Raw genomic sequence first — 26,588 nt, 5'->3', positions numbered from 1 at the left:
GTTTCCCAAATGCTTTTACTGGAAAGGTCATGGATCAGGACTGAACATATATTGTATAACTATTCCAAAATTATTCTTTATGGTAGAATATCAATACTCTATATAACATCCTTTGAAATTTATTATATTTTTACTTCAGAATGTAATATGGAGGAGTTTAGTATAATTCCACTTGTTGTTTTTCTGCCTTTCAGATTCAACAGTATATTTATCTCCCTCTGATCTTTTCAAGTATTACTGAAACTTAAATCATAATATAAGTGCTGAATTTATTTTGTAGGAGTCATTAAGACTACACACCATATTGAGGGAAGGTTTGAGTTACGTAAAGTTACAATTTTGTATTTCTGCATTATTCTGGCAAATATGCATTACCTTGGGAGTTGGTTCATTTTCTATGTCAGCAACCATTAAGTTTTGTTTCTGTGTTAACTAATGCTACAAGCAATCTTGTAGACTTTTACTTCTGGATACCTTACTTTTATAAATTTTAACTTTCTAGACATGTCATTCTCTGTAATTTTAGAGACTGATCATCATCCTGAGGTATTGACCTTCCCAAAGGAGTTAGCCATAATTTTCTTATTTGGTTTGTTTTTGCCTCTCAAAATGGGGTTGTTGGGGAAGAAATTTAAGCAAGGGAATTGAGGAAGGTGATCATATTCCTATTTCTCTTCTTGTATCTACACTTAAATTGAAAGCCATTTAAGGATAGGGATTTGTTCTTATATAATTTTCATGCCTCCTGTCTCTCCCCACAAGTAGCACATGTTAGGTATTTCCTCAATCCAGCTAGGTTGACAAACATAATTTGTAACCTTTTGAAGAAAGTTAAATGTTTGCTTCATGATACACTAATAAGAATACAAGTGTATTTTAGCCAGGCGGGGTGGCTCACGCCTATAATCTCAGCACTTTGGGAGGCCAGGGTGGGTGGATCACGAGGTTAGGAGATCGGGACCATCCTGGCTAACACGGTAAAACTCTGTCTCTACTAAAAATACAAAAAATTAGCCCAGCATGGTGGTGGGCTCCTTAGTCCCAGCTACTCAGGAGGCTGAGGCAGGAGAATGGCATGAACCTCGGGAGGGAGAGCTTACAGTGAGCCGAGGTCAAGCCACTGCACTCCAACCTGGGCGACAGGCCCAGAAATAACCTCAAAAGGAATTTTTAGATAAGGCTTTTTATATATAATAAAGAAGACATTTGTAAGGAAAAATGGTGTTGAGTTATATGCCCCAAAAAAAAAAAAAAAAAAAAGCAAGAAGTACTCAATTCTTATTTTTTACATCAAAATAAATCATTGTTACTATTTTGCCTAAACATGAAGGTAATTTTTGCTGAAGTCTTTGATGGTTAAATAAGCTGACAAAGAAGTCGACATAGTTATAAATATTAAGACCTGTATATCAATTCAACTTTAGCTTTTGTTTTTTTTTGTTTTGTTTTGTTTTGAGACAGAGTTTTTACTCTGTTGCCCAGGCTGGAGTGAAATGGCGAAATCTTGACTCACTACATCCTCTGCCTCCCAGGCTCAAGCTCTCGTGCCTCAGCCTCCTAAGTAGTGGGAATTATAGGCATTCACTACATTCCTGTCTAATTTTTGTGTGTTTTTTTGTTTGTTTGTTTTAGTAGAGATGGGGTGTCAGCATGTTGACCAGGTTGGTCTTCAACTCTTAGCCTCAAGTGATCTGCCCATCTCGGCCTCACAAAGTGTTGGTATTACAGGCATGAGCCACCATGCCCGGCTCATTGTTAGATTTATATATTGCTAAATCTCATCTAAAAACATTTTTATAAATTGGATAGGGCTTATGATACGGTTGTTTGAAAAAGAACACAAGTTTGGCAGAAAGGGCGAAAGAGGTAACAAAATAATGTTGTATAATATGAAGGTTGGTGAAAAACCACCAGGTTTATAGAATGTTAATTCGTTACCCAAAGTAAGGAAGGTTTAGTTATATTGATTGAATTGAGATATTCTGCTATATTTCAACTTTTAGCATTTTTAGTTTGAGTACAGTGAAACACTGAATATTGAGGTTTTAAAATGTTGAAGCTGTCCTCTGTGTGATTCTATTATATTGAAGTTCCAAGTATTTGCTGCTAGGACACATATTTTTTTAGTTCAAGTCATTAGATATTATTGAACAAAAATACATGCTGTAGTAATGTTCCAAGTAGCATTAATTTCATTCAGAAAAGAACAAATGCTTCGATGAATGTGAGTCAAAGAATTTTTATTTCTCAACTGATTGTATATATAAATGTAGTGATTTTCTATACCAATTTTATATTCAACTGCAATAATAGTCTTATTGTTTCTAATAATTTTTTTGGTTGATTCTTTGAGAGTTTCCAAGTATGTAGTCATATAAACTGTAAATAGCAATAATTTTACCACCTCCTTTTGTTTCTTTCATTTGATATTTTTTCTTGTTAGATATTTTTGATTTTTTTTTTCTCCTGGCTAATTATGTTAGCTTAACAGGACAGTGTTGTAGAGAAAATAGTGGACATACTTGATGTGTTTTTTTGGGAATTCTTCTGATGTTTCACCATTGGGCATTATTCTGACTTTTGGATTGAGACAGATACATTTGATCATGTTAAGGAATTTTCTACCTATTCTTACCGTATAAATTTTTTTTTTTTTTTTTTAAATAAAGAAAGTTTGTTGAATGTTGTTAAATACAATTCATTATCTATGGAGATTCCATATGACTTTTCATCTTCTCTTGATACGAAGGGATTATATTAAACATTGAATCATTCTTGAATTCTGGAAAAATTTCTGCTTTCAGTATTGTGATCATTTTATAAAAGCATCCAAAAACTTTTCTTTATTTTCATTCTTTATTTGTTGAAATAATAGCACTGTACATGTGTTTGAAACTATGATACTTTCTGACCACTGCTTTAGTTTTATGCCATGGGTCTTGATATATAGTGATTTATTTTGGTTATTTACAAGATGGGATTTTTTAAGAGGGAGTTATAATCTGTGATGGATGGCAAATATATATTTATATTTTTATTTATTGTCTTAGTTACAATTTCTAGTTTTATTGTATTGCTTTCAGAGAATTTTAAATATTTCTGATTTAAATTTATTGAGTTTTTTGGTGGAATGTTATTTGGTCAATTTTTTAAGTGTTTCATGAACATTTGAAGATATATTCTCTTTTTTCAGTTACACAGAGTTTAATATTAGCAATGAGAACTACCTTATGCTGTATAGATCTTCTATATCCTAATAAAAATGTATTTCTACTTTTCCCTGTATTTCTTTTAGTTTTGTTTTATGAATGTTGATGCTTTGCTTTTTGCATGAGTATTTCTGTTATATCTTCATTGTAAACACATCCTTTAAAAATAATTTTTAATTTTGAAAAAATTATAGGTTTACAGGAAGTTGCAGAAAAAAATGTACAGGCAGGTTGCAGGTACCTCACCTAGCTTACCCCAGTGGTAACATCTATACAGTAGTTGTTCCTTCATCCACAGTTTTGCCCTTTGCAGTTTCAGTTAACTGTGGTCAGTTGCAGTCTGAAAATATTAGTTTTTCAAGAGAGACTACATTCATATAACTTTTATTGCAGTATAGTTATACTTGTTCTATTTTATTATTGGTTATTTTTGTTAATCTCTTACTTTGCCTAATTTATAAATTAAATCCCTATACCTACATGATATGTGTGTATAGAAAAAAACTTCGTATATGTTGGGTTTGGTACTGTTCATGGTTTCAGGCATCCACTGGGGATCTTGGAACATATCACTGAGATTAAGGGAGAACTACTGTAGTAAACTTTCACACCCAGGAAATTGACATTGCTTCAATCCACGGAGCCTATTCAGATTTCACCAGTTTTATATGAATTCCTTTGAGTGGGTTTTATATTTCTATGCAATTTTATCGCCTGTAGCTTTGTGTAACCACCCCACAATTCAGATCCAGAACTGTTCCATCACCACAAGGCTCCTTTTTGCTACTCCTTTATAGCCATACATGTCTTCCTCCACTTTCCCCATTCCTAGCCCCTGCCATCCATTAATCTGTTTTCTATCTCCACAAATTTGTTATTTCAAGAATGTTACAAAATGGAACCACATAGTATGTAACCTTTTGAAATTGGCGTTTTTTTGCTCAGTATATTATTGAGATTTATCCAAGTTGTTCAATGTATCAATAGTTCCTTTCTTTCTCTGAGTAGTATTCCGTGGTGTTAATGGACCATGGTTTAACCATTCACCTGCTGAAGACCATTTGCATTGTTTCCAGTTCTTGCTATTACAAATAAGCCTGCAATGAATATTTTGTACAGGTTTTTATGTGAACATAAGTCATTTCTCTGGGGTGTATGTCCAAGGGTGCAAATGCTGGAGTATATAGTGAGTACATGTTAGTTCTATAAGAAATTGCTAAACTTTTTTTCAGAGTAAATATACCATTTTACATTGCCACTAGGTGGGTATGAGTGATCTAGTTTCTCTACATCCTTGCCAGCATTTGGTGTTAATCACTATTTTCTGTTTTGACTGTTTTGATAGGTATGTAGCAATATCTCATTGTGGTTTTAATTTTTATTTTCCTAGTGGCTGAGGATGTTTCATGTGCTTATTTGCCATTAATATGTATCTTTTTCAGCAAAATGTTTATTCATGACTTGTCCAATTTTCTAATTGGATTATTCGTTTTTGTTACTCTTGAATTTTGAGAATTCTTTATATATTATAGATAAAAGTTCTGTCTGGGCGCAGTGGCTCACGCCTGTCATCCCAGCACTTTGGGAGGCTGAGGCCGGTGGATCACGAAGTCAGGAGTTCAAGACCAGCCTGACCAACATATGAAACCTCATCTCTACAAAAAATACAAAAATTAGCCAGGCATAGTGGCGCGTGCCTGTAATCCCAGCCACTCAGGAGGCTGAGGCAGGAGAATCACTTGAACCCAGGAGGCGGAGGTTTCAGTGAATCGAGATCGCACCCCACTGCACTCCAGTCTGGGCAACAGAGCTACACTCCGTCTCAAACAAAACAAAAAAAACAAAACAAAAAAACAAAAAAGAGTTCTTTGTTGGATATATATGGTTTACAGCTTTTTTTCCCCTAGTCTTTAGATTGTCTTCTCATTCTCCCAACAGGGTCTTCTGCAGAGCAAAAGTTTTTAATTTTGATGAGGTTCAAGTTATCAGTTTTTCCCTTTGTTAATTGTGTTTTTCTTGTCAATTCTGAGACCACTTTACCTTGCTACAGGTTGTGAAGGTTTTCTCTTACGTTTTTTTCTATGCCTTAGTTTTTTTTTTTGTTTTTTTTTTTTACATTTAAGTTCATAATCCATTTTGAGTTAATCAAGGTTCAGGTCGAGGTGGTTTAATTTTTGTTTTTTGTTTTTGCCTGTGGATATGCTCAGTTGCTCTAGCAACGTTTTTTGGAAAGGAATGATGTTTTTTTTTTTAAACTTTATAATGTGACCTTTTTTTAGTTTAAAGGTTTTTAAAAAAAATTTGACCATTGGGGTTTTAAGATCACAACCCTTGTTTTGTTTGCATTTGCCTGCTATACCTTTGTCTATGGTTTTATTTTCAACCTTAAAAGACTCTTAGTTTTAGATGCATCCATTTACATTATAGAGTTGGGTTTTGTCTGGTGATACAGTGTGGAGGTGTTTTTCTTTTACCTTAGTGAGTTTAGCCCACTTAATATTTGTTGATATGAAAGAAGTTGGTCTGTTTTGAAACTTTTTTTTTTTGGCTTTTGGTTTTTATAATTAATTAAAACCTTTCACTATGTGATACATTTACTTTGGGTCAGTTATTTATAGGTTGTGTTGGTATGAAGGCATATCTTCCTGTGTTCCAGGCTAACTAGAATTTTCCTTATGATTCAGGATTTTGTGTGTGAATTTGTTTAGCTGTTATCTTTTCCCAGCCAGTGGGGCTAGGCAATTGTATTTCTTTCACAATACAAAACTTCCCCCTAACCCCCTTGCCATAGGAACAGAACGTTCTTTGTAAATAGTGCACTTCTGAATAATTTCTTTTTAATTTCTGCCTTCTCTCTTTTTTTATTGGAACCAAACTGAGGAGCTTCTGCCTGTAGCTGTGCATCTTGTTCTCATTGTTACAAACGTGGGTTTTAAGTTTTACACTTGGAAAAGTTTACCTTGTTACCTCTTTGTGAAATAGGCAGTTTTCTTGTTTTGCTTCCACTTTTTGGAGCCCCTGTGTAATAATCTCCATTGCTTTTGAGAGTGCCTCCACATAATCTGATGGTTGAGCTTTAGTTATATCTCTGTTTTACCAGAGAAGGAGTTTGCATTTTTATTTTTGTTCTCCTTGTTTGGATTATTTTTAAGAAGAAAAGGGGGAAGTGGAGCTTATGCCACTATTCTCTAACTAGAGGTTAGTAATAGTATCCTTAATATCTTCAATATCTTCACAAAGTATGTTGCTATATTTTAGTAAGTTATTTTTAATTATTGGGAGAGCAAAACCTTTGTTGGGATAACTAAAACAGAGTCCTGAAGTACTTTAGTTCTTTTTCTAAATTTTATTTAAAAATAGAAAAGGGCTAGGCATGATGTTTTATGCCTATAATCCCAGCACTTTGGGAGGCTGAGGCAGGAGGATCACTTGAGGCCAGGAGTTCAAGACCAGTCTGGGCAACATGGTGAGATCCTGTCTCTACAAAAATAACAAAAAATACCGAAGAACTTCATTTAATTTAGCCCTAAAGAATAATAAATTCTATGTGTTTTACCTTTTCAAGTCTTGAAGACTTGACATATGGAAATGTCTGTTGTTTGATAGCTCATGTTATCCAGGAAGAATTCTGATAAAAACTAGAGGAAGAGTTTATTGTCCACAGAGAGGATTTAGTGAGTTTTATTTTGAAGACAGTATATTTCAATTTTTGTAGTATTCACACTGACAATTATATATGCTTTTTGAAAAGTATCTACTCATTTAAGAAAATTTCCTACAGAATTCTAGCCACTATCTCTGCAATTCCATCCTTTTTTCCACTTGTTTTCTTTCTCTGAATGCTTTTTAAAAGTCTTCTCTTCCAGCCTGCTACTATTTCAGTGGGTTTGCACTGGAGAAGTGATATGAGACTTTTCTATTATTGTGGGATCCTTGAGGGTTGTGGGCATTATGCTTAACCTATATTCTCTTATCTCTCTTCTCTTGGTAAGGACAAAGCCTGGTGTTTTTTGTACTTTTAGGTAATTAATCTGGTGCTAGTTATTTGGTGTCTTCATGTCACAAAAATAAGTCATCACAATATTTTAAAAAGTGTATTATCTATTCCTGTGTAACAAATTGCCCGAAAACTTAGTAGCTTAAAACAACAAATGTTTATTATGTCTCAGCTCTTGAGGATCAGGAATGTTAAAAGCAGTTTAGCTGGGTAGTTCTGTCTCAGGATTTTTTGTTCTTAGGTAAATTGCAGTTAAGCTGTTGGTAGGGGCCACAGTCATCTCAAGGCTTAACTAAATCCACCCAATCACTATAGATAAAGTCATTGCAGATCTTTACTCCCTCTGCTGTTATCAGATCTCCAGCTCACTGCTAGACATAGAAATAGACTGCTATTTCTTTTTGCTATCATCAGCAATGGCATTTTCAATCCCCCTGACTTTCTTCATTCTGTTCTTGTGTTCCTTTTGCTTTTCCCTTGAGGTCTTTTTCTTTCCATATAGGCTATTTTTTGGCAAGCTTATGTTTAGTTTCCTTTTTCTTTGTATAATCCAGGAATTTATAAATCATGCCAAAGCTAATTGTCTTGCCATCACCAAAATGGGTTCTGAATTCAAATCCCAAGATATCTGGTGTGGTCTTACTCACGTTGGCTGATTTTTCTCTAATCTACTTCTGAATTCACACAGGCAGCTATTAGCAGGTATCAGTTCTTTGCTGAGTGTTTACCACAGCTCTTTCTTCCTCACTGCATGGACCTTTTCCTTGACTTCTTTGACTGTTCTCATATCATGACAGCTGTCTTCTCACAGAGCAAGTAATCCAGGAGAGAGAAAGACAAGTGAAAGAGTAGGCCCAAAATGGAAGCTGCAGTCCTTTATAACTTAATCTTGAAGTGATACACTATCACTTCTGCCATGCTGTTGGTCGCACAGACCAACATTGGTGAGAGAGGACTACACAATGGTGTGAATACCAAAGGACAGGGATCACTGGTGACTACTTGCAGGTTGACTCCCCAAAATAGCAATCTGTATTTCAGAGTGAAGAACTAATTTTCGTACTTATATTCTGAAGGTATTTCCAGTAAATCGATTTTTTTTAAAAAACAATTTTTTTTTTAAAAACAATCGATTTTTTTTTTTTTTTTACAAGAGATACAATGTATGTTTTAAGATGATGAATAATGTTTATATACTTCTTTCTTTTTTTTCCTTTTTTTTTTTGAGGCAGTCTTGCTCTGCCGCCCAGGCTGGAGTGCAGTGGCCTCCCAAGTAACTGAAACTACAGGCATGTGCCATCACGCCTGGCTAGTTTTTGTATGTTCAGTAGAGATGGGTTTTCACCATTTGGCCAGGCTGGTCTCAAACTCCTGACCTCAGGAGATCCACCTGCCTCAGCCTCCCAAAGTGCTGGGATTATAGGCATGAGCCACTGTGCCCAGCCTTATGTACTTATTTCTGCCAGGTTCTATGGAGAAGAGGTATTTGCTACGTTTACATTGAATTTAGGAGATGACCCTGACAAGTTTGTGATGAGGGTTATTCATTTAGTTTCTTTTAATTCTTTCAATTCATTTGATGTCTTACTAATGCAAGGCCTAAAGAATTATCCTTATAAAATCTTTGGAAGGAGATATTTAGCTAATTTTACTTATGAAGTATTTATCTGAAGGTAAGGTTTTTGTTTATTTTTCCCCCAGCTAGCTTAATCTCTTAGAGTAGAGACTGTCCCTCTATTGTTAAATAATAGGGAAGGAGTAGCAACTTATATGTGTGTAATGCTCTTACATTTGTAAAAGCATTTTTCCTTAATGTGTGGGAATAGACAAATTAAGTTTTTGGAATTGATGCTTATTTAGTAAGGGATTCTAATATTCTCAATCTTTTGAGGGGTGCGTAGATTCCTTTCAGACTGATGAAAGCAATGATCTTTCCAGAGAAATGCACTTATGCACACAGAGGTAATTTTGCAATTTGAGGGGATCATCAGAAGGTCTGTGGACTTTAGGTTGAGAACTCCTCCTTTGAAAGCACAGGTTCTGATGTTCTCTGGCAGAAATTAAATGCTTTTTAGTTTTCTATATATAAAGGGAAACAATGTACCTAACTCTAATTGGAAATATATGTTTTCATTTTACATGGCTTCTAATTTGCTTTTTCTAATGATGTTTTTTGTTTTGGAATTTTGCTTCCCCTTTAGCATCTGGAGCATAAGAACAGTACTTATTTTCTTCTTTTCCAAGAGAACAGAAAGAAATAGTAAGTTTAATTCCAATTTTTAATAAATGTTTTAAAAATACCTATCTTAGAGTGTGCTGGTAAGACAGGTTGTAAAATATGATCTTGGAATGATAATGTGGTAAGTATTGAAGAGTTGTTTATTATAAAGCATGACGAAGGTTATAAATGATCAAGATGGTTCTGTTTTTAATTCGTGTTATTTCTGTCTTGTTCATTTAGATTTTTTTTACACAAAACAAACTTTTTTTTTTTTTTTTGAGACAGAGTCAAGGGGATAGGAAGAGCCTGTCGCCCAAGCTGGAGTGCAATGGCATGATCTCGGCTCATTGCAATCTCCACCTCCCGGGTCAAGCGATTCTCATGCCTCAGCCTCCAGAGTAGGTGCATGCCACCACTTCCAGCTAGTGTTTTGTATTTTTATAGAGACAGGGTTTTGCCATGTTGCCCAGGCTGGTCTCGAACTCCTGAGCTCAGGCAATCCACCTGCCTCGGCCTCCCAAAGTGCTAGGATTACAGGCTGGAGCAACGGTGCCCAACCAAAACAAACATTTTTAAATAAAGAGAATTTATATTTGTTAAATTAATGTTTATGGAAAACTTAGTTTGTTACAGAGTCTTGTTTCATTTTTACCTCAACCCATTTTTTCACCCCATATATTATTTTGAAGTATATCCCAAATGTATCTCTCCATTTTCATACCTAGAAAAGAATTCTTAATATCATAAAATATTAAATATAAAAATATTAACTTTTCAGTTATCTCATAAGTATCATTTGCTTTTAACAAATTTTTATTTGTTTGACTAAGGATCCAAATAAAGTTTGTACAAATATTAATGTATGATTTTCAAATTGCCCTCCTCACTCACAACCTCTCTTCTCTTCTGCTCACATTAGGTCCTATAATCTACCCCAATGACTATTTCCTTGCTGACGCTCTTGACCCTTTTGCTCCTCCTTCTCATCCTACTTATCTGTCAAAACCTACCCTCTTTAAATACAATTATATGCCTAATCAATGACTGGCAAAACAGTATTCTGATTAAATACATTTACAGGTTTAATCTCATCGAAGTAGCTAAACTTATTAGAGGAAAATCATACAACATACTCACCTGACCAAACTTATTTTAAATCTATGATTGCAGGTATCAAATATGTACTTAAAACTGCCTTATGTTCCTATTATAGTTCCCCAGTAAATTCACCTTTTTCTCTGTCAGCGTGATGTTTATTACTGTATTTCTCCTCAAATCACTAATACCTGCCTCCTACCAAAAACCAACAATCAAATCTAACCAAACTGAAACCAGCCAACCAACTGACCAAATAAAAAAGCCAAAAGTCACAAACACACAAACCCTGCAACATCTACCTGGTCACTCTTAACCTATAGTCTTACTTTATACAGAAAATAGATGTAAACAGATGAGAGCTACCTATACCACCAAGTGAAGTTGTCCTTCAGTATCTGTGAGGGATTGGTGCCAATACCCTCAAGAATAAAAATGGTGTAGAATTTGGATGTAACTTACACACCCTCCTGCATACTTTAAATCATTTGTAGATTACTTGTAATCTCTAATACAATGTAAATGCTGTATAAATAGTTGCTATATTGTATTTTAAATTTGTAATTTTTATTGTATTGTTATTTTTAATTTTTTTCTGAATATTTTTGATCCATGGTTGATTTAATTCCATGAGTGCTGAACTCATCCATATGGAGGGCTGAATGTATGTAAAGTTAGCTCTGTCTATACTCAGTAGGGTCTCAACCTTCATTATATTTTGTAAGACTGGCCTTGATCTCATCTATGGCTAACCGTCATTTAAGCTCTGGATTTTAAATACTCTGGCCATCTCTAGAGCTTTGCTCTTATAGTTATCTCCTGTAGTTATCATCTCTTTTGCATCATTTTTTATTTTATTATTCCTATTGGCATATAATTCTGCCTCAGTATGACTATTTCGGGGGGAGGAAAACCTCTCCTGACCCTACGTTTCCTTTAAGCTACCACCCATTTCTCTTTCTTGTTCAAAACAAAAATTTTTAAAAAAATTGTTTATAGTTGGTATCTCTTCTTTTCCCCCACCTACTCCTTCTCAGCATAATTTGTTTAGGTTTTGTTTCCACCATTTTTACTGCAGTGGCTCATTTCAAGGTCACTCATTATCTATGTCTTGTCAAAGCCAGTAATCAGCTCCCTTTTCTTATCCAGCTTGATCTCTTAATAGTATTTGAATTAATTAAGTTATTCACCCTTTTTCTGAAAACTTTTTATCTTTAAGCTTCATTGACAACACTTCACTGGTGGTTTCTTTTTAGTTTTATTTGCCTTACTTCTTCTACTAGAATTCTGTCTTTGGCTTTCTTTTTTTTCGGTAACTTGTTTGAGTCTGCGCTGTCTGATAGAACCTTCTATGATGATGAGAATAATCTGTATCTACTGTTCTATATGGTAACTGCTAGCCATTTGTGACTGTTGAGCACTTGAAATGAGGCTAGTGTAAATGAAGTACTGGATTTTAAATAGCTTAAATTTAAATAGCCCCATGTGGCTCCTGGCTATTATTTATACATTGGACAGTACATCTCTAGGTGATTTTATTCACTTCCACAGATTTAAATATTGCCTATTTGTTAATAATTCCCAAATCTAAGTCCTTAGTCCATACTCTTCCCTTCAGCTATAGACTTGTATATTTAACTGTGTAATTAATATTTCCACTTAGGAGTTTAGTAGGCATCTCATAAGTAACATGGCCAAAAGAGAATTAATATTGCTCCTCCCCTTTATTCCCACTTGTTCATATCTGCTCTTCCCTTTGTCTTCTCCATCTCAGAAATGCTTACCCTATATGACTACTAGTTAAAACTTGTATTAGTTAGGGTTCTCCAGAGAAATAGAACCAATAGGAAATATTATGAGGAATTGGCTCAAGCAATTATGGAGACTGAGAAGTCCCAAGATCTGCAGTTAGCAAGCTGGAGACCCAGGAGGGCTAATGGTTTAGTTCCAATCTATGTCCGAAGGCCTGAGAACCAAGAGAGCCAGTAAGTGTAAGTTCTTGTTTGAAAGCTAGCAGGTTCAAGACCCAGAAGGAGCTGATGTTTCAGTTTGAGTCTGAAGGCAGGAAAAGATAGAGGTCCTAGCTCCAGGGAGTCAGGCATGGGGTGTTCTCACTCTCTGGAGGGAGGAGTAAACTTTTTGTTTTATTCAGGCCTTCAGCTGATTGGCTGAGGGCCACTTCATTAGGGAGAGCAATCTGCTTTACTCAGTCTACTGAGAAATGCTAATCTTACCCCAAAGCAACCTCACAGACACCCAGAATAATGTTTGACCAATTATCTGGATACCTTGTGTGACCTAATCAAGTTAACAGATAGAATTAACCGTCACAAGACCAAAAACCTGGGAGCTATTTTTGATTCTTCTTTCATATTCATTCACATTACCAGCAAGTCATATAATCGTTACCTCCAAAATGATCTTGAATCTGACCAGTTCTCACCTTCTTTACTACTACAGTTTTAATTCATTATCATCTCTTGCTTGCACAATTGCTTCTTCATTAGTCTGTTTTTAAGGTATAAATCAGATCTTGTGTGTCTTTTGCTTAAAATTCTCTAATAGCTTCCCATTGCAACCAGAATGAAATCTGAATCCATATCCTGACTTTCTAGCTTATTCCTATTTCTCCAACCTCATCTTTCACTCTCCTTTGTTCACTTTTGCTCCAGCCACACTGGCCGTCTTTTTGTACTACAAACAAGTTCCCTGAACCTTACAGTTTCTTTCTTTCCTTCCTCCCTCCCTCCCTCCCTCCCTCCCTCCCTCCCTCCCTCCCTTCCTTCCTTCCTTCCTTCCTTCCTTCCTTCCTTCCTTCCTTCCTTCTCACTCCGTTTCCCAGGCTGGAGTGCAGTGGCATGATCTCACCTCACTGCAATCTCCATCTCTTGGGTTAAAGCAATTCTCCTGCCTTAGTCTCCCAACTAGCTGGGATTACAGGCACCCGCCACCATGCCCAGCTAATTTTTTTGTATTTTTAGTAGAGACAGGGTTTCACCATTTTGGCCAAGTTGGTCTCGAACTTCTGGCCTCAAGTGATCCACCTGCCTCAGCCTCCCAAAGTGCTGGGATTACAGGCATGAGCTACTGTGCCCAGCTGAACCTTACAGTTTCTTAATTTATAAAATGAGAACAGAAAAAATGAGTAAGACCTAGTATTTAATAGCACAATAGGGTGACTATAGTCAATAATAACTGTACATTTTAAAATAAAGAGTATATTGGATTGTTTACAATTCAGTGGATAACTGCTTGAGGGGAAGGATACCGCATTCTTCATGATGTGCTTATTTCACATTGTATGCCTATATCAAAACATCTCATGCACCCCATAAATATATACGGCAACTATGTACCCAGAAAAAAATAAAATGAAAACAGAAGTATTTGTTTTGATAGGACAGTTAAAAGTAGTAAATGTTACTACATATGAAAGCATATAAAAATTGCAAAGTGTTATGTAAACATGAGCTGATGGCACTGATTCTTCTTTTCTGATTCTTATTTTATTTTTCTTAAATGAGTTAGGACTCAGTACAGTATTCATTTGAAGTGGGAATAGCAGGAGTCCTTGTCTAGTTCCTGATTTTAATAGAAAAGCTTTTAATATTTTGCCATTAAGTATGATGTTTGCTGTAGTTTTAAAAATGTTGATGCTTTTTATCAGATTAAGGAAATTTAAGCTTCTGATATTGTTTTTGGTGATATTTAGTAATATAGCAGATGGTGGAAGAATAGGAAGAAGTTTAAAGCAAATATGCTTTCTGACTGCAAGGAATAGCAAGATAGCAAAAGAAATATAAGAAACCCTTTTCAAGAGTCCTTTGGAACACTTCTTTAAGGAAATCAAATGTATGAATATTTTTAATTTATGTAATAAATAGGCAGATCTGGACTTGATTATTAAAAGGATTTTCTTTTTGCTTTAAAATATATTTCAGAGGTTCTTTCTGTTTTTAAGTATACTAATTCATTTGAATAGGTATTACATGTATGTTTAAAATCGACTTTGTAAAAGATTGTCTTGCAGTCACATAGTATTTTTTTAAGCCTGAAGCTATTGGTCCTGTCCTTGTTTTTTATTCTCGATTATTTTTAGTTGTTTTGTTTTACAAGTTGGACCCTATATAAATTAAAGCAGGGATTGGTGGCTGCAGCCTGTAGGCCAAGTCCTGCTCACTGCTTTGTACAGCTCATGATTGGCTTTTATATTTTTAAATTATTACAATATTAAAATGAATATTTTGACATGTAAAATGTATATGAAATTCAAATTTCAGTTTTTATTGGAACAGAGTCATGCTGTCTTTAACTGCGTTCATCCTACAATGGCAGAATTGAGTACCTGTGACTGACTGTATGTGGTGCTCTCATCACTTCAGGCAGTTGTAGGACTAATCATTTCATCATTTCACATTGTTTTTCAACCGATGCATTTATAACTTGACGGCAGTTTTTAAGTGTCATGTGTATTGTACTGTGACAACTTTATTTTATTTTTATTACCTATGCATACCCATCATGTAAAAACCAGAAAAGAAAAGTGGACTTTGAATGTTGCACTTTTAGTACATAATGGAATGTGGACTATTTTGTTATCGAAATGCAAAGCATTGTATTTTTTATGCAATGATGTTATAGCTGTGCTAAAAGAGTACAATATGTATTTGACATTATTATACTAACTACTCATCATCATATTCCCAACTCACAGAAAGCAATGGTCATAAAAATTAGAAAATTTAAAATGGAATATATTATTGCAGAATTGCTTCATGAAACTGAAAGGGAAAAATGGAGCTTCAGCCAAAGGAAGTTTCTGAGTGGCTTGTTTGTGAAGAAAGGGAGGCTATTTACCAATGATGAGTTAATTAAATTGTGTTTGATTGCTGCAGCAGAAAAAATGTGTTCAGGGAAAATATACTTAAGACTAGTAACGTTTCAGCAAGAACAGTTGCCTAAAGAATTGAGAAAATTCAGAAAAACAAACATGAGTAGTCAATTAAAGAACAAGGCAAATTATTTCAGGTGATCTTCCTTGGCTGTGGTTGAGTTGACAGATGCTATCAATACCACTCAATTGTAGTTTGAGTTGTCAACGCTGAGCTTGAAGTGACTGAAGAATTAGTCTCTATAAAAAGTCTTTGCAGAACAACTTTAGGTGAGAATATTTTCAATGAAGTTTAGAAAACAGCAATTTACTACAACCTCAAGTGGAATCTGCTAAGATGTACTGTAACTACTCGTGGTAAAAATATGTATGTAGCAGGAAAAGACTTAGTTGTACAAATTGTACAAAACTTTTGAAACTGTAAGGTGTTTAAATTCTATGATTATTCATTGTATTATTCAACAACAGGTACTTTGCAGAACATATTTGAATTTGTTATTGTGTAGTGCCAAAGGGAACATCATTGCTCTCAAGGACTTAACCATTGTTAGTTATGTGAATTTTAATTACGAATAGAAGCTATCTTGACTTGCCTCACAGCAGTTTGATGGCTTAGCAGTGGTAAAGTTTTATTGTCATATTTTGAGCTCAAAACCTAGATTGAAATACTTCCAAATGAGAAGAACCAACTTCAGCCACTGTGTTTGAATACTGACTGGCTTTGGAAATTAGCTTTTGCTACAGCCTTGATAATGGTTCTTAATTATTGCAACCTAAGATTGCAAAGCAAAACAATGTATATATGCAAAACCTATAATGTGGTAAAGTCATTTAGAAAACAACATTGTAATGACAAGTAATTTTTAAAAAGATGCTATAAAAATGAAAACAAGAAACAGAATTGCCATTCCCACACAAATTTGCAGCAGATGCATTATCCAAGCTGAAATTATAGTTCCAGTAGAATTTTTCAGACCTCAAGGCAAGTGCAAAGGAAATTTCCATGTTTCTAAATCCGTTTCACTGTATAATTGAAGAGCTTCAGTCTTTGGAGGTGATTAACTTCCAATGTAATAATACTCTAAAAGGCAAATGCCAAAAGAAGAATCTAATAGAATTTTGTAAATGCCTTCCAAACTAGTGAATATGCTCAATTAAAATCATATGCTTGTGGATTGGTATCAATATTTGGCAGTAACTACCTGTGTGAAAAGATATTTTTAAAAATCAGATATGTAAAATCTCATTACAGATCAGCATTAATGGATTATCATTTGCAATCAGTTTTGATGATAGAGAACACTTAGCTTTGAACCTCAATTAAGTGAAATGTTATCCACCCCCAAAAGTATTCCATTCTTTTCACTGGTAGACTTATATTACAAAAAATTGAACTCAATTATTATATAGGTTGAATATCCCAAATCTGAAAATTCAAAATCTGAAATGCTGCTAAATCCAAAATTTTTTGAATGCCAACATTATACTCGAAATGGTCCTTGGAGCATTTTGGATTTTGGATTTTTGGATTTGGGATGCTCAGCGGGGGTGTATTCTGCAGATATTCCAAAACTAAAAAAAAAATTGAAATCTGAAACACATCTAGCACCAAGCATTTCAGATAAGAGATACTCAACCTGTATTTGAATTTAGTCAATAAAGTTTGTGGAAATTTTGTATTTCTTTTGTATTTCTTAGGCTGGGTGCAGTGGCTCACGCTGTAATCCAGCACTTTGGGAGGCCAAGGCAGGTGGATCACCTGAGTTCAGGAATTCAAGACCAGCCTGGCCAACATGGAGAAACCCTGTCTGTACTAAAAATACAAAAATTAGCTTGGTGTGGTGGTACACACCTGTAATTCCAGCTTGGGAGGCTGAGGCATGAGAATTGCTTGGACTCTGGAGGCAAAGGCTGCAGTGAGCTGAGATCATGCCACTGCACTCCAGCCTGGGTGACAGAGCAATACCCTGTCTCAAAAATCAAAAAGTACGTACTTGATTTTGCTTTTTGGTCCATAAAGCCCAAAATACTTAGTTTTTCCTTTACAGAATAAGTTTACTGACCCTTGGATTAAAGTACAGATGTTTGGCTTGGTCTTATCTAACAAAAAATTACTATTCTCTTTGAAGATGTTAGCAGATTTCTCCCCCTTTTAGTAATAAGTTAGCTAGCACATTAAAGACTGCTTAATCTATTTTGAAAAAATTTTTTATAGTAAAATCATCTTTTTATATGTTTGTGTTTCTTTGAATCTTTACATAAATGGTGTACTTTGAGTTGGGTATTCAGGTATTTGTTACCTAGAATTTCAGTGAAGAAGTAATAATTTTATTTATAAATTTAATTAAGTATTAAGAACAGTTATTTATGTTTCATTCGATAACATTTAAGCCATAAGTTCTTCTTTCCATATGGAATAGTGTGTCAATCTGTATTAAATATTTCTAGAGAAAAACTAGAAACTTAAATACATTTGTAAATCCAACATTGACATTCATAAAAGGTATCCTTTGAGATGATTCTTTCTGTTCCACCATGCCAACCTATATAAGCAGGCAAATCTTAGAAATGCTTAATTTTGAAAAGTTATTCATATTTTTTTCCATGTCCCTTCTCAGATGCAATAAGATAGATTTTCAAGGTTTTTTTAAAAAGTCATGCTTACTATCTTCAGGCTTGACTAAGTAAAATATGTACTTATTTCCTTATAAACAAAGAGAACATTTTTATTACCAGTGTATAAAAAGAGATTTGATACTAATTTTGTAAATTAATGTGGGTGAGGTGTTGAAAGGAAAAAGAAATAGTAGAAAGTAATGTTTCTGAACACATTAAAAAATGTGTGTATATATTTCAATTTAGAAAGGTGCTTTATACTATGTAAAGTCAATTTCTCCCCTAAATGGCTTGTAATATATAACACAGGCAAAAATATGAACTATATGTAGGTGAAGATGGAGATAATTTTTGTCTCTACACATTAGTTAAATTTTGAGACATCCTAAAATGAGAAAGTTTTCTTGTGTTTGCTACCGTGTGTCATTTGGCATGATGTTTTCTTGTATCTAAATATCTTAATATTTGATTTAGCTTTTATTGAAATCTTGTTTTCTAGATGAAGCATTGGATGATTTAAAATCCCAGAGGAAAAAAATAGTAAGTTAACTTTTATTTAAAATTAATTTATATTAAACTAATAAGAACTTGAATAAATAATGTTTGTGTGTTGGAAGTTAATAACTCTCCAAGGAAGAAATATGCTTTTAGATAGCATTTTAATGATGAAGTGAAATTGTGAATATTTTTGCTAGTTAAAAATGATTGATAGGAAAAAGTAGTTTAGAAGGACTTTTGAGATTCTGAGAGTCTATATCAGTTGGAAGCTGAGAAGTAAGTAAATGAGTCATATTCGAGGCCTAAATGAGGCAGAGAGGGTAAAAAGGTGGGTACCCAGATTGTTTATTAGAGCTAAATACAAAAGGACAAAATATCTCCACATGTCAGTTCTAGGTTTTCTTGACACCAAGAAAGAGAGGGAATCAAGAAGATTAGTTGTAAGAGAAATTCAACATGAAAGTACTGAAGAAGAGATGGGAGAGAGAGAGATATAATTGTTTTCTTCAGAGTTTTCCACTTTCTGTCAGTAACTCTGATCACATGATATCTATTGTGGGGCTAGTTGATGCATCCCTTCAGATGTGTTGGAAAGAGGACCATGAGTAAGACAGAAGGAGCTCTAAATGTTGATAATATAGTAGTCTGTAATAAGTGAATTGAAGTTGGTGTTTGACATAGAGCTACTAATTTTTTAATGTTTATTTTTGAAGTGTGAAAATGTAACTGCTGATAGTATTATGTTGTATAGAAATGTATTTAATAAAATGTAATCAGGTGCAAATGATCAATTTGATACATTTTAGTCTAGTGTGTAACAAGTAATAATTAAGAAACCAATATTGTGAAGGTTAAGACTAACGTTAAAAATTATTCTGTGAATTCATGATATTAGATACTGGTTTTAAGGGCTTTAAGTACCTGAAAAGTAAGAGGACTTTAATTTTGAAAGGATTCCTTCGCTTTATTTGTTTGCTTCTTATTAGGTGTCCTATAAAGTATTTATCAAAATTGCATTGACAATTTTGGTGGTTCTAAATTGCCAAACAGAGAATTATCTTATTATTATATTTCTGCTAGTCTGAACATTACGGAACAGCCAGAAATTCAAAGTGAGAAAATACTGATAGCATCAGTGATTTAGAAGTTGTGATATGATTGGTTTGACTTGCTGATGAGATAAAAAGAAAAGCTGGTACTGGTGATCAGAGACAAGTCCTGCTTATAACAAAATGGAGAAATATTAGTTAAAGTAGAAAAGATGAAGAGGAAGACAAAGGAAAGCAGAAAAGAAAAAAATCCTAAGTGATGAGAAGCAGCCCAATGTCACTGGCATCACATGGCCAGAAAACAGGATCTTGAAGAATATATGATTTGGGAAATCTCTCAGTAGAGTAACAGAGCTGACTTGGAAAATTGTGTGAAAGAATAAGTCAAACTATTTACTTTTAAATAGCCTTTAAAGGAATCGCAACATAAAAGATGTTCCATTTTAAGTCTGACAACAGTTTAAAAAGTTCAGAGTTCAATAGCTCTGTATGTTTAAATGGTTCATTAGGCATCAGTATTAATAATGCAGTATGGCATTTCTCTTGCAGTATGACTAAAGAAAAATAAGTTGGCTCTAATTCACTTTATTAATTAAACACAATTTGCATTTACTTGATTATTATTGTTGGTTATAATACTGTTTGCTACTGGAACTAGTCTGTGGTCTTGACTGTTCAAGTCTTTAACAGAGCTGCTTTGTTTGAGTAGTTTTACACTTTGGTTTTTTTTTTTTGAGACAGAATTTTGCTCTTGTTGCCCAGGCTGGAGTGCAGTGGTGCAATCTTGGCTCACTGCAACCTCTGCCTCCCAGGTTCAAGTGATTCTCCTGCCTCAGCTTCCCAGGTAGCTGGGATTACAGGCATGCGCCACCACACCTGACTAATTTTGTATTTTTAGTAGAGACAGGGCTTCACTATGTTGGCCAGGCTGGTCACTACTTGATATTTTATTAAAAGTGGTTTCCTTGGGGATGCATCCCTTTAATCTGAATAGATTTGTAATGTAATTTGAAATTTGTAAAATTGTAATTTGTAATGACAGATATGAATTATCAATTGATTAAAAAGTTAAATTAGGAAAAAGCATCTTAACAAGATTTTAAGAGCTTAATGTATTTACTTATTAATATAAAGTTAGGAAGTAATCTTTAGTTATCTAAAAAATTCCCAAGTCTAGATCTTCGTGCATTTTACCACTCACGTATTTTGTGGTCCTTTAACAAAACTTGAGTTTTTAATAATCACTGAGTAATCTGTGCAAGCAGATAATCCCTCTGCATCCATGAGCATTCCTTCAAAACAGTTCAGAAATCAAGCTCTACCAAAATACATGAGTCAAGATTACCTCTTTAAATGACTTCATGAAAATTTTGTGCTTTTTTCAGAATAGTAGTCCTATGTGGTAATTTCTAGCGTTCCTTGGGAAATCTGTGTTTTTCTGAATCCTGAGAAAAATCATTTGAGAAATTGGGAACATGAGGAAAAGTGTTATACTTCCCTGAGAATTAAAGCTTAACAATCAACTACAGATGTTACTAGTTCAAAGGAATTCACTAATGTCAGCTGAAGGCAAGAGCAAGAAATTCTGACATGCTGAGTTACAGGTTAATGTTGACATTTCTGGGAGCAGTACAGAATCATACAGAAGTGGTACAATGTAATCATTTAGTCTTGTGGGCATTTATGGCACTCTCTTATTAATGGTGAGTCATTCTTGCAAATAAAAATGTTTATTTACCTACTATAATTTATATAAATGTATAAAGTATACTTTGTACAAATCCTATGCATGATATTCCATGAAATAAGTTTTGGAAGCAAAAGAAGTCCTTAAATTGGCAAATTTAGCTTTTATTCTCTATAGAGTTGTTAACCTTATTGTGGCTTCAAATGTTACATTTTTATATTACTCAGTAATATTTTCTGGCTTTTCCCAGTGTTTGAATATTCACTTTAGGCTACACAGTAACAGAAAAAATGCAAAGAAGAAAGATGTGACTATTATTGTGGAATACTCTTATATGAAAGCAGAAAATGATATAACATCTGAATTAGTAAAAACATCATCAATTTCAACAGCAAACCCCAAATCAGGGATACCAGACAGTATTTTCAGCATGATAAAATGATGAGTTTATATGGTGTAACATGCTCCTTAATACTCTGAATTGCAAAATCAATGCAAAATGAAAGAAATGAAAGAAAGTTTTCTTACATCTGGAATATTTTTCACAAATAAATGTTGGTTAGGGAAATTAATGATTTGTGTGTTTTAAAATTCTGTTTTGAGAATAATTTTAGTATGAAATATTTGTAGAATTATCTTTCAAAACTTAAAAAAATTTTTTTGACATTTATTTTTGTGCTAGTATGCACAAAATAAGTTTTGTGCACTTTTTTGCTCTTGTTGCCTTTTATCTTTTAATGTTTTCTATGATGTAGTGGTTGTATCAAGTAGAAATAATTTTTACATGTCATAGAAATATACAGTCTCATCACAATGTTGACTCTTAATATAATCATGTATTTATTATTCTATCTTTTAAAATAAAAAAGCCCCTAAAACTTTTAGTACAACCGTATTACAGAAAAATGATTCATTCTTTACACTAACACTAACGATAGTCGATAAGCTCAAAAATAAAAAATTGCAAAAAAATGTTATAGTGTTTTAAAGTTTACGAATTTGTGTTGGGCTGCGTTCAAAGCTGTCTTGGGCCACATGTGGCTGGTGGCTAAGGGTTGGAGAAGCTTGATTTAGAGAATTCTCAAGAATTCTAGTTTCTTTTTCCTGAATCTTGAGGTTCATATGTTGAGTTTTTGGAAATACTTTGTTTCAGGCCCATTCTGAGTAACTGAGGTGTCACTGAAAATTATGTTAATATTTTAGGCACTGTTGTGGACTCTTTCTCCTATATTATATATTTTTAAAATTGCACAGTAGTGCTATGAAGTATTAAAATATCTATGCAGAGGAGAAACTGAGGCTGACAGATGTGCTAACAGTCTTCCTAAGAATGGAAATGTGCATTGAACCCAGATCTTTTCTCACTTTGAAGTTTCAAGTTCATGTTCTTTCCACTGAACAGTGTATTTAAAACATATTATTACTTAAATGTTGTATGGATGTGTGTTAATTAAGCTATTATGTGAAAATATTTTGTTAGAAATAAATGTAAAAAATGGGAGATAGATTTGCATCTTTTAGTACTTAAAAATTATTTTATTTAAGATAAATAAAAACATAGACACACTTGAATACTTGCTGAATAATCTACCAGGAATGCAGTCATTCGATAAAGTAGCATTTTGATTTGGAGTTTTGTTTGTTGTTTTAAAGATCACAGTTTAATCTTTTTAAACCTAGTAGTAGTTTTAGAGTTATCTGTCCAAATCAGTATGGCTGTTTACATTTACATTATTTAAAATGAAATAAAACTACAGGCTGGGTGCAGTGGCTCACACCTGTAATCCCAGCACTTTGGGAGACTGAGGCAGGTGGATCACTTGAGGCCAAGAGTTCGAGACCAGCCTGGCCAATATGGCGAAACCTCATCTCTACTAAAAATACAAAAATTAGCCAGGTGTGGTGGCACGCATCTGTAATCCTAGCTACTTGGGAGGCTGAGGCAGAGAATCACTTTGAACCTGCGAGGTGGAGGCTGCAGTGAGCTGAAACCATATCACTGCACTCCAGCCTGGGTGACAGAGTGAGACTCCATGTAAGACAAAACGAAGCGAAACAAAACAAAAGTACAAATTCAGTTCCCCTGTTGCACAAGCAGCATTTTAAGTGCTCATTCATCACATAGGGCTTAGTGGCTACTATTATGCTGACATAGACCGTTTTTGTCATTGCCTAAAGTTTTACTGCACAACACTGCTAGAACATCAAAAGTCTACTGTGTAGTAATCAGGGATTTGTTTCTTTGATATTCCATGTAGATTATGTTGGTTTGGGGATGTATTTTATTATGCCCTCTTTCTACCCCCGTTCCTAGTTTCTCTTTTTTTTCTAACCCTAAAGTGATACTATAAACATCTCCTTTACATCAGAAAAATCAACTTGCTTATTTTGAGAATTTATCATAATTTTGCAATAGGAAAATAGTTTCATTAAACCAAGGTAAGGCTAATAAATCATTCATCTAAGTACCTACTTCTTAAATGCTGAATTGAGTGTTTAATGAGGAATCTGTTAACTGCTATTGTGGCAGCATATTTTTAACTCAGTAAATGTGCTCTGGGTTGCATTTTAAAATAAATGTCCTTTGGAATGACTATGACATTTAATCTAAGTGGTTATCAGTGGTCACTGAGAAAGAAAAGGTTCTTTTCCAATTTTTGCAAAAGCATTTTATCCTACACATTAGGTAATTTGTCATAAGTATGACTGTCTTGTACTAAAGTTCAACCTTTTTCTGATGTTGAACTAGCCGTAACTGCTCATGATACTTTACTAGCGATTATATTTTAAGTTAAACCCGTGTATTAAGTTATAAAGTGACTTGAGTGCATGGTAAATAAAATGCTACAATAATGAAGTGATTTAATTATAGTCCCTAGTGTGAACATAGAACTCAGTAAAATTTTTACTTAAATTCTGTGCTCAGTTGTTTCTCTAAAGTTGTTTGAGTCTAAGTAAAAAAGAGGTGAGGGTTATCTTTTAAAGTCATTTGAAAAAATTCCATGGCTGTTCTCCCAGTTAGTGAGTTTTCACTGCATTTGCAGCAAGCTAATTGCTTCTGCTAATAAATAATCTAAAATCGATGCTGACAGCAGTTAATTGGCACAGAGATTTTATTTTGTAAAGCTCTTGGCTAACGACCTTCTTTAAATTAATAGCATTAAGTGCTATGAGGAAATAAATCTAAGGAATTGCCTGTCATTTGCTTGTCATGTCTAATAACTTCCAATAATGATGGCTGATAGATTTTTGCACATTCCATTATTGAAGTTGGTGCATGTAATTATTCTCCTCATTATATGTAAACAATTAGCAATATTTGGTATTTCCTCACAGTAAAGCTGTTAAGTACAAGTAACATTAGAGGTTAGAAGCCATTTTAAAATCTGGATTTTAATTATTCGAATGTAGGAAGTCTTTCATTCTATTTGGATATGTTAAGGATATTTAAACCTTTTTGAATAGGACTTATAAAAATAAGTAGTGTGTGTTTTGAAATGTGACAATTTATGGAAATTTTTGTTCGTAGCTTGAAGAAGTCATGGAAAAAGAAACTTATAAGACGGCTAAATTAATACTTGAAAGGTTTGATCCAGACTCAAAGAAAGCAAAGGTAAGACTGTGATATAACTACTATTTTATTATAAATTACACATTGTAATAGGTCACTGTAATAACATTATTATAATTGACAGGAGTGTGAGCCACCATCTGCTGGAGCAGCTGTAACTGCAAGACCTGGACAAGGTAAATAGCTTTGTAGAAACTGCTGCTGCTGTTGGAAAGATCCATATTTACCCAAGTGAGTTCAAAAGTGTGTTGGAGGTGTGCAAAAACTTATGTAGAATGCTTCTATGTAGATTTATATTTGGTAATTTGGGATATGACTTAGGGTGGATAGCAATAATTTTATTTCATTTTGATTTTATGGGAATATGTTGTTAGGATATCAAATATGTGTTGAGATTAAATATATGATTGGTTTTAATCTTTTAAAATTTAAGTAATTTCATCAATATTTTGTAAATATTTCCCACTTTCAAATAATAATCTCTTGGAATACCTGTTATGAAAATCCTTACATTTTATGTTTTATTTTTGAAAAATGTTACGATTTCTGTGAAATTTTAAGTTTCTTCTAAAATAACACTTAAGAATAGAATAAAATAATTTAGAAATAAGAAAAATGAAAATTGAATTATCGCTATATTATGTTAACTCTTTATTTTTGAGGTTGTATTACCATATTATTAATGAAGTCATTGCTATTACATCATTAAATGTTATATAAAATTTTAACAGTCATTCTATTAAGTGGTTACATAAAATATTCCCAAGACTGGCATGGGAAAAGATATTCTGAGTTTGCAATGACTTTTGTCTTTGTTCTTTTCTTTAATAATATAGTTTGTAAGGGTTTTGTTGCAATATAGAATGTTACTTTTAAAAATTTAACTTCAATTTTTGCAGCCCCCCAGAATTATAACCTACTTTGTAAAGGTAGGATGACATTTAGACCTTTGAATGGAAATCTTTTTATAAGTATTCACAAATATCATGGATATTAAATAAGTCATAATAATTTTAGGTTTTCCAGTTGGCAGGGCTATATGGGAAGAATTCCCTCCACCTCCACGTTTTCCATAAGTAGGATTTTGGTTCATAGAAATATTAACATTTTTTTTTGTTGTGAAGCCTTCACTTTTGCAAAAAGTAGAAGTTCACATATGATTAAAATGAATTAGGCATATATACTTGCAATGAAACTCCTACTTTCATAACCAGTTTAAAGTTTTCTACAATGTATATACTTTCTAGTAAATACAAAAACATTTTTTGGCCTATAAGGCAGATTTCTATAATTTCTAAAGCATTTTGTATACCTGGAACTAATTTTTCAAGAATATCTACATCCATCCATCTATCTATCTATCTATCTATCTATCTATCTATCTATCTATCTATCTATCTAGAGACAAAGTCTCGCTCTGCCCCCTAGGCTGGAGTGCAGTGGCACAATGTCAGTTCACTGCAACCTTGGCTTCCCTGGTTTAAGCGGTCCTTCCACCTCAGCCTCCCAAGTAGCTGGGATTACAAGCATGCGTCACCACACCTAGCTAATGTTTGTATTTTTAGTAGAGATGGGGTTTCACCACGTTGGCTCAGCTGGTCTTGAACTCCTGACTTCAAGTGATCTGCCCACCTTGGCCTCCCAAAGTGTTGGGATTACAGGCATGAGCCACCATGTCCAGTCAAGAATATTTTTTAGTTAAATTCGTAGAAGCAGAGAGTAGAAATATTATTTCTAGGGGTGGAGAGCAGGGA

At 33.9% G+C, this 26,588-nt stretch overlaps 1 protein-coding gene across 6 annotated transcripts in view; it reads left to right on the top strand.

Annotated features, from left to right (window-relative positions):
- Nucleotides 1-26,588, top strand: part of LNPK (lunapark, ER junction formation factor) — a 79,570-nt gene that overhangs the window by 12,495 nt on the left and 40,487 nt on the right. For all 6 annotated transcript variants that reach the window (XM_009182498.4, XM_009182499.3, XM_017946675.3 and 3 more), the window contains exons 5-8: nucleotides 9,408-9,466; nucleotides 18,529-18,569; nucleotides 24,793-24,876; nucleotides 24,959-25,010. In XM_009182498.4, the coding sequence (XP_009180762.1) occupies nucleotides 9,408-9,466; nucleotides 18,529-18,569; nucleotides 24,793-24,876; nucleotides 24,959-25,010 (236 nt within the window). The remainder of the gene's footprint in view (nucleotides 1-9,407; nucleotides 9,467-18,528; nucleotides 18,570-24,792; nucleotides 24,877-24,958; nucleotides 25,011-26,588) is intronic.

The sequence above is a fragment of the Papio anubis genome, chromosome 10, assembly GCF_008728515.1.
Source record: "Papio anubis isolate 15944 chromosome 10, Panubis1.0, whole genome shotgun sequence".
Lineage (NCBI taxonomy): Eukaryota > Metazoa > Chordata > Mammalia > Primates > Cercopithecidae > Papio > Papio anubis.
This window is presented reverse-complemented; position numbering and strand designations above follow the sequence as displayed.